At 39.4% G+C, this 9,327-nt stretch overlaps 3 protein-coding genes across 3 annotated transcripts; all 3 read right to left on the bottom strand.

Moving 5' to 3' along the window:
* Nucleotides 1-2,697: 2,697 nt before the first annotated feature.
* On the bottom strand, nt 2,698-3,422 carry LOC138888641 (uncharacterized). Its single transcript, XM_070170542.1, has 2 exons — nt 3,344-3,422; nt 2,698-3,257 (listed from the first exon to the last, which is right to left on the bottom strand). The coding sequence occupies exons 1-2, from the start codon at nt 3,420-3,422 to the stop codon at nt 2,698-2,700; spliced, it is 639 nt and encodes a 212-aa protein (XP_070026643.1).
* A 3,957-nt stretch (nt 3,423-7,379) lies between these two features.
* On the bottom strand, nt 7,380-7,784 carry LOC138888640 (uncharacterized). Its single transcript, XM_070170541.1, has one exon. It carries the CDS (start codon nt 7,782-7,784, stop codon nt 7,380-7,382), a length of 405 nt encoding a protein of 134 aa, XP_070026642.1.
* Nucleotides 7,785-7,793: 9 nt separating this feature from the next.
* LOC104243281 (uncharacterized) lies at nt 7,794-8,390 on the bottom strand. The gene has a single exon (XM_009798451.1). It carries the CDS (start codon nt 8,388-8,390, stop codon nt 7,794-7,796), a length of 597 nt encoding a protein of 198 aa, XP_009796753.1.
* Nucleotides 8,391-9,327: the final 937 nt, after the last annotated feature.

The raw sequence follows: 9,327 nt of genomic DNA, 5'->3' as shown, positions 1-9,327 counted from the left end.
AAATTGTACCTGCGGTCCAGGTTCTAAACGGATTCAACATGGCATGCAAAACAAAGAGAGGGATAACATTACCAGTGAATACTACCGGGACCATCTTGGAGACCAAGTTTTATGTGATAGAAAGAGACATAAGGTACAACACTTTGTTCGGGAGGCCATGGATTTACAACATAATGGCAGTACCCTTGACTCTTCACCAAGTGTTAAAATTTCGGACGTCAGAAAGTATCAAAACAATCTATGGGGAGCAACCGGCCGCAAAGGAAATTTTTACAATCGAAGAAGTGATTCCGGTATCACCACTGGAAACATCAAAGGAACTGAGTTTAGATACAAAGCAAGAAGCTAAATAGCAATTTGATAGAATATAAGGGTCCACCAAACTCTATAAAGAACCAGGTTCTCTACCAGGTTCAACAGTACACACGTACACTGCAATAAATAAAGGATAAGAGAAATTTTATGTGAAAAATTCCCAGCTCAACGGGATTAAAAACCACGACCTACCCTTGTAGGATTTTAACTTCACTACTAAGTAACTTTTAGATTACAACCTATGCAACCTAGGAATTAACCTCTTAATCCCTCACTAACTTGTAATACTCTATTACAAGCCACTTTGTAATAACTCTATTACAAAGACTTTGCAACTTGACTAACTCTAGTCAAGACTCAAACACACAAGTTTAAGGTTTACAAGAGTTTCCTACAGAATGCTTCTAAACAAGCTAGATAGGAATTACAATTGAAGAACTATTACAAAGTTACAACTCAACTAAGGACATCCAATAACTTGATGTGGGAACTGGTTCGTAGTTGTTTTGTTATTTGTTCTTGATGCACTTGAGACTTTCTTATTGGATAGTCACATGAGTGAGCTTGAGTTAAATCTCTAAGTATTCAAGTGAATTTGTTTTACCTCCCTTGATTGTATATATACATGTGTGACACCACTTACAATGTGTAAGTAAGGCAGGTAAAAAGTCTTCCACAGAAAGTTGACTGTTGCATTGTTCCTATACTGTAGTGTGTGCAGGCAACAACTTTTCAACTGGAGAGTTGACTTCGTACAGTCTCCTCCGGAATTGGTAGGGACCTGTTCCCTCAGTTGTTCCTTCCATTCTGAAAAGTTGAATCATATCCCAAGCTTGATCCCAACCTGGAACCTTGTGATCTTAAGGTCTTGTAAATGTGTAACGGGTTTCTTATCTAGTTCTGGATAATAAGTTTGTTAGATTATCAAAATATAAAGCAAAGTACTTATGACCAAAGCACTTGTAACCTATCAATTTTTCCCTTTTTGATGATGACAAACTCATAATTGAAAATCCCAAAAAGAGCCACATAGAACTAGATTGCGGATCAGAAAGACCTTAAGTTTCCCCCTGAATCTCTGCATTCCCCCTTAATCTGTACCTGAACCTCAGTGAATTCCCCCTGAATATGTATTTCTCCCCCTTCAGATTATTATTCATTTATGCTCTTTATTATTCAATTAAAACTTCCCCCTTTTGGCATCATAAAAAGCACAGAACAAGTAAGCAACATAAAGAAGTCTAGCGTGGTTAACTCATGCTACTTGTGTGCACACAACATGATAGAAAATAGAGGCAAAATAGCAGTAGCATAAATAGGAAAAAGGAAACCACTTGAGTTAACCAAATTTGGACCTTTACAGGCGGGAGCAAAATTATTGTTATCATCCATAGTTTAAAATAAACAAAAACAATTACCAGAAACAAAAAACATTACCAAAAACAACTAAGAAGATGAACACTTAAAGCTTGACACTGAGGGGACATTCTTTAGGGGACACTGGAGAAAGAGGGCTTGGAGGAGTAAGCAAGGGTTTGGAGAACAAGATCCATACGAGCATTCGTGGACATTTGCTCATTGAGCAGTTTTTCTTTCAGGTCCTCCACCTGTTTCCTGAGCTCAGCATTCTCCTTTGTTATGTGTGCAACTTCGGAGCTATAAGAACTACCAGAACCAGGTGCTTCTTGTAACTAACTGAGCTGACTCTCAAGAATTGTGTTCCTAGCCTTCAACTTCCGGATCTCCTCTGTGGCATTGTTCTAAGCATTTATCAGTTGAGAGATAGTGGAAGTGCTTCCAACTCCTCTGACCTTGTCAATACACTCACACTCCTCAAGAGTAGTTTTTGAAAATGATTGCTTTTTACTGCCCACTTTGGCTTGTCCTAGAGGCACTTTGAAGAACTCAAAGACTTTTGTGAGAAGAAACCTATAAGGTAGTCCAGGATTCCTATCCTTAAGGTTTGACACCTTCTGCATATGCTCAATCATTATGCTAGGCAAATTGATGGTGGAAAAATTATCCAAGGCTTTCATAAAGAACAGGTCAGCTTTGGATGTAACAAGTCTTGTCTCAGCGCAAGGAAGGAACACTTCGTTAACTATCTCAAAAAGCAATTGATATACTGGAAGGAGTGACTTCTTATGCACATGTTCCCCATGTTGTATTGCCTTGTCCTTGACAATGTCATTTCTGAAGTTTGATGTGCAGGCACCCTGAACAGACGACAGTCCTTCAGTAGGAACACCCAATATTGACCCCAATAAGGCAGAGTCCATCACTATGTCCACCCCATTTATCAACACGCAAATTTGCTCACCCTCTAATATGAAGAGGTCAGTATAGTAACTTTGTGCCTCCCCCTCATACACTTTGGGAACCTCATTTGTAAAAAAAATTAGTCCATTGTTGAGAATCACAAATGTCCACTAACTGTCTCATCCCAGCAAGTTCTAGAATGTCACAGGCAAATGTGCGGCCCCATAATACTTTCTGATTTCTCAGTTTCCTTTTCTCAGAACTCAGAGACTCACTAACTATTGCTTTCTTGATGGAACCAGGTTCCTCATCGTCATCCATTTTACTTTTTACTGACTTGCAAATAGACTTTCCCTTCTCCACTGACCTTTTATGCATATGTTCACCAGATTTTTCCTCTTCTTCATCATCAGACTTGTCACCACTCTCTTTCACGGTCTTGTCACCAGAACTTTTCACCAACTTTTCACTAGAAGCAGCATCAACACTCTTGGAAGGACTTTTAGCATTTGTAGAAATGTGCCTTATAGATTGAGAGTGAGAGTGCTTCTGCTTCGAGGACTTGTGGGTTAAGGAACTAGGTTCCTCTTCTGCTTCCACATCCACATTTACCACAGGGACAACTTTTTCATGCACAACTTTTCCATCACCAGCCTTCTCTTTCTTTTGCTCCTTTGACTTTTCTTGAGAGCATACTCTAGAGCCTTATTTTACTGCAACCAAGTAATGGGTCGCTTAGGGGTTGACCCTAGAGCTACAACTAACTTACTCCTAGCACTGATAAAACTAGCATATGCGAAATCATTTGTTTCTTCCTCACTGTCAGAATTCATCTCAGGCACCACCATATTCAAAGGCTCAACATAGAAGTGGGGAGAAGGAGCAGGATCAGCACTAACCTGGGGAGATGACCCCTAACCTGGATCCTTCAGGGAGGGATCGGGTTCATCACTTAGGATCCCAGTAGTTTCATCTTGAATCGGTTGTTCAAATGGAACAAGTGCTCCCCAATCTTCTGTGGATTGAGGCTCTTCACCTTGAGACTCATACCCTCCTCCACCTTCATCTACAACAACCCCTTCTGAAGCAGTGGAGAGCATATTTTCTATTCCCTCATTTTCTTGTGGTTTCATGGAAATTTCAACAGAAAGAGGAGTGATACCTATAGAATCGCGACCTATCATGGTTGTCTCAGTCTTTTCATGACTAATCACTGGATTTTCACTCGAGTGTCCAACTATGGAGAGAGTTGGTATTTCCTGAACAAGGTTCATTTGTTTACCCTGTTCACCTTGTTTACTCTGTTTGACCGGTGAGACTGGAGGAGGACAAACATTCTCAAACTTGCTCAGACAAGAAACATAATCGGAGTGGGTAAGAGAGGGAATGAACTGTGGAGGAGACTATACTTTAGGGTTTTGACTAGTGATTGTGTTGGGAGAGGAGTCTACCGTTGGAATGCTAACTGGTGTGGATTTAATGACAGTATTGTTGGGTACACTGGAGGTTGCTTGATTTTCAAACATGGTGAAATTGTACTCGAAGGTTTGTGGATTAAGAAGAAAGAAGGCAAAGAGGAGGTTTTGAATTTGGAAGTGAAGGGTTGTGATGTTGATTTATTTATGATGAGGGACCAGTTCTGAAATGGCGGCAAACTTTTGCTTGGGAAGTTGTATCATTCAGAAAAGATGTGACGCTTTAGATGAAAAGATACAACTTAAAGAGACTATCACGCTGATTATGTGGCATTGTTTTTGTCCATTTTAAATTGTATATGAAAGAACAAAGAAGCTGCTAACCTGTATCAAGAAAACCAGGTTCCCTAACAGGTCTGGCAAGTGAGTTTAACCCCTTTTTTCAACATGCACTGCAGCAGCTGCTCTGTAGTCATCATGCGTGTCTACCTGTAACGGTATGGAGGTGAGTTAGACTTAGCCAGAAAATACTTTAGCTAACTTTTACCTAAGTATGACTTTCATAACCAATCACGAGGAATCAGGTCCTCAGTTGGGTTTTATCATCCCTAGTGCAAGGCAATTTTTCTCAGAATGTTTTCTTCTCAGGGCTTTTGTGAAGATGTCAGCAACTTGATCTTCAACAATCAATGTATTTGCCCCTCTTGAGTTGGACAGTCTTCCAATCTATTGGTTGGTCCACAACATTTGAGCATAGCATGAGGCAGATCATATATATTCTGCTTCAACTGTTGAGAGTGCCATTGAATTTTGCTTCCTTGAGCCTCATGAGACAAGAAAGGAACCCAGAGAATGTCCCATTTCAGATGAGCTTTTCCTATCCATTACTTGATGGATAGTAGAGATCCAGGTCTTGTGTTCCTGTAAGATATCTCAAAATTCTTACAACAGCCTTCAGATGAGACTCCTTTGGATTTGACTAAAACCTTGCACAGAACCCAACTCTGAACACAATGCCTGGTCTACTTGCAGTGAGATACAGGGGTGATCCAGTTATATCTCTATTCATGGTTTGATTTAGAGGAGAACCAGGTTCATCCATGTCTAGGCGTGTAGTAGGGCAATGGGAGTGCTGACTTGTGATGCTTCTATGTCAAACCTTTTTTAACAACTTGATTTTCAACTTCTGTTGTTGTTGTCGTAGGACCAGGTTCCTTGCTGGAATCAATGAGCGTTCTCCACCTTGATCAGTATTTCTGTTCCTTCTTGAGACGAGTACATCAAGAGGATTCCCCCATCTCTTTTAGCGTCAGATTTTCAAAGCTGACCCTTACCATTGTTGAGAACATAACAATTGCACCCAGATATCCTCAAATGAGTTAGCTACTTTGGTCAAGATGTTTGCAATCCCTCTATCAAATAATATTGACCGTGCCAAATCTTCAAGAGTCATGTTCTTCTTTTTCACAACTCCATTTGCTACGTTGTTCTTGGAGCTAAGAGGTTGAGTAATTCTTCTTTGAATGCAACATTTATCCAATCTGGCATTATCCAAACCTGTTCCATGATCTGATCTGATGCAAGCCACATTTGTTTCTATTTATACTTGGATCTTCTTGACAAAAGCCACAATTACTTGAAATATCTCATCCTTGGTTCTTAAGAATAGAGTCTAAGTGGACCTAGAGTAGTCAATAACTGTCAAACAGATATATCTTCTTTCTTTCATGTTTGGCTCTCTCACTGTTTCATATAGATCCATATGAAGAAGATCAAGTGGCCTTGAGGTGCTGACTGCCCCTTTTGGGCTTGAATGGAGATCTGACATACTTTCATATTGCACACTTTGTGTTCCTTGATACTCAACTTGGTCACACCACGAACCAGGTCCTTCAGGGCCAATTTATTCAGTGATGAAAAACTTGCATATCCTAGCCTTCTGCCCCATAGTTCAGCATCGTTTTCAACAGCCCTCAACCAACTTATATCACCACTTCTGCATAGGCTCAAGCACAACACCATAAGTATTCTTGTATCTTTTGGCTACAACATCACCTAATTAGTCACAGGATTTGAGATTGTGCATATCCTAGACAAGAATTCCACTTTATTTCCCTTTTCACATATATTCCAATTCCTACAGTGTACCCCTTTTAGCTATTTCCAAAAGGGTACATTCTCTCCTTGCAGGGCTTTTAGTGAAGGAAAATTGATCTATTTCCAGTCATGTGCTTTGATCAGCCGTTGTCCATATATCATTGTTGGCTACTCTCCTTCACTGCTCCATGCACAAGGAAATCAAGGGTTAGATTAGAAACCCAAACGAATACGGGTCCCTTATAATGAGATAAGGGATGAATAAGTGCTCTTTTAGTCCAAGAAGGCAGTATACATTTCCTGTTTGACAGACCGGGTCCTTTAGTAGTAGTTACTCTCTCATCAAAGACTTTATTTTTCTGATGAGACTGAACCGTCGCCATGCAGTTTTCCTTGAGGTGCCCATTGTTACCATAGTTGGTACGTAGCCAATTGTCGGTTATAGTAACGTACTTGCTATGAGGGTTGTAGGGAATTTTTTCCCTTTGAAACCCAATCCCCTGCATGTTTCCCCCGTTGTTGGTGTATATGGCAGTGATAGCATCAGAGGACCAGGTCCACTTAAGCGATTTTGCAAGGTCATTCTTTACCTTCTCTAGTTCTTCCTGAAGCTGTTTGTTTTTCTCAAGCTCAGCACACAGACTAGTCTTCACCAAATTCAACTCATTTTCAAGCTTAATGTGTGCTCACTTGCAACTTTCTTTCCCTTTTCAGAGTTTCCAGGCCTATTTACCATTTTAAATTCCTCAATTGTCTCTTTCAAGTCTATTACCACCACTACTAGGTCATCTCTTTCTTGCTCAATGATAGCAACTCTCTCAGTCAAGGTTTCTTTTTCTTTACTTTCACACTCAATGGTTTCTTTTAAGTCCACCACAATAACCATTAGATCATCTTTTTCATGTTCTATACTGGCAATTTTCTCTTCTAAGGCATTTTTTTCTTTTTTTCAAGTTCTCTATTATTTCTTTCAAATCAACTACAATGACTACTAAGTCATCTCTGGTTTGTTCAGCTTCCCCTAGTTCTATAGTTGATGAATATTTATCATTGATAAGACTATGGTATGCATTAATTAGTACATTTGCTTATGACATGAGCTTTTAGGAGAATAAGATTTCAGATTTCTCTGAACATCCAGAAAATTTACCTCATGTCGTCATTATCTTCATCGCCATCAGATTTAGCTGTTAAAGTAAAGATTGAATCATACTCAGTTATTTTATTTTCCACTGCTATCATTGAACTACCACCATGATTGTTTTCTTCTTCAGATTCGCTGAAAGAGTCTCCTCATGCAGCAAGAGCTTGCTTTACAACATTGTCAGCATCATTCTTTCTATTGAAGCATTTGTGAGGAATCTGGTTCCTCTTGGCTGCTTTGTTAAAGTTGTTATTATACTGATCTTTCTTTAGGAGAGGGCAATCCTTGATGAAGTGTCCTGGCTTGCCACATTTATGACAGAGTTCATAATTTTTTGGCTTGCTAGAACTTTCGCTTTTTGGAATGCCTCCATTCCTGTGAATCATCTTCTTGAATCTTCTTATCAAGTAGGACATGTACCCGTCTTCACCACTTGAGTCATTGTTGTCCGTCTTGAGGACAAGGTTCTTATCCCTCTTGGGCTCTCTTCTTTCATTCTCCTTCTCCTTCTTCTTCATTTCATAGGTTTTCAAGTTTCCAACAAGTTCATCCATGGTCAGTGTCTACAAGTCCTTAGTTTCTGTGTTGGAATTAACTTTGCTTTCCCAAGAATTGGGCAGTACACTAAGGATTTTTCTGACAAGCTTGTTTCTCGAAAAACTTTCACCAAGAAAGTGAAGCTCATTGATGATGGAGGTGAAACGAGTATGCATATCTTGGATGGATTCATTATCTTTCATTCTGAAGAGCTCATATTCAGTTGTGAGCATATGAATTTTGGATTGTTTCACCTGTGTTGTTCCCTTTTGAGCTATCTGAAGAGGCTCCCAGATCTCTTTTGCTAATTGACATGCTGATATCCTATTATATTCATCAGGACCAATTCCGCAAACAAGAATTTTCTTGGCATGAAAGTTATTTTCTATGGCCTTTCTATCAGTGTCATTGAATTCCTTCCATGTCTTGGGGATGACTACACCTGATTCGCCAAGGTTCTTGGTAGGGACAAATGGTTCGTCAGATATAACATTCCATAGCTCAGAATCTTCATCCATGATGAAGTCGTGCATCCTCGTTTTCCACCATCCATAATATTGCTCGTTGAACCTTGGAGATCTGTAAGTAGACTGGCCTTCTTCGAAGTTTGGAGGAGCAACCATAAGAATTATTTCTAGGTGTTAACCGGATAGAAAGAACCCGCTTTGATACCAATTGATACAATATAAGGGTCCACCAAACTCTATAGAGAACCAGGTTCTATATCAGGTTCAACAGTACACATGCACACTGTAATAAATAAAGGGCAAGAGGAATTTTACGTGGAAAATTCCCAACTAAACGGGATTAAAAACCACGACCTACCCTTGTAGGATTTTAACTTCACTATAGAGCAACTTTTAGATTAGAACCTATGTAACCTAGGAATTAACCTCTTAGTCCCTCACTAACTTGTAATACTCTATTACAAGCCACTTTGTAATAACTCTATTACAAAGACTTTGTAATAACTCTATTACAAAGACTTTGTAACTTGACTAACTCTAGCCAAGACTCAAACACACAGGTTTAAGGTTTATAAGAGTTTCCTATAGAATGCTTCTAAATAAGCTAGATAAGAATTACAATTGAAGAACTATTATAAAGTTACAACTCAACTAAGGACATATAATAACTTGATGTGGGAACTGGTTCGTAGTTGTTTTGTTCTTTGTTCTTGATGCACTTGAGACTTTCTTGTTGGATAGTCACGCGAGTGAGCTTGAGTGAAATCTCTAAGTGTTCAAGTGAATTTGTTTTACCTCCCTTGACTATATATATACATGTGTGACGTCACTTACAATGATGTAAGCAATGTAGGTAAAAAGTCTTCCACAGAAAGTTGACTGCTGAACTATTCTTGTACTGTAGCGTGTGCAGACAACAACTTTCCAGCTTGAGAGTTGAATTCGTAAAGTCTTATCGGGAACTGGTAGGGACCTGTTCCCTCAGCTGTTCCTTCCACTCTGAAGAGTTGAATCATATCCCAAGCTGGATCCCAAGCTGGAACCTTGTGATCTTAAGGTCTTGTAAATGTGTAACAGGTTCCTTATCTGGTTC

This window comes from Nicotiana sylvestris, chromosome 3 (genome assembly GCF_000393655.2).
Source record: "Nicotiana sylvestris chromosome 3, ASM39365v2, whole genome shotgun sequence".
NCBI lineage: Eukaryota > Viridiplantae > Streptophyta > Magnoliopsida > Solanales > Solanaceae > Nicotiana > Nicotiana sylvestris.
The sequence above is the reverse complement of the archived record's forward strand: the minus strand, read 5'-3'. Positions and strand labels throughout refer to the sequence as shown.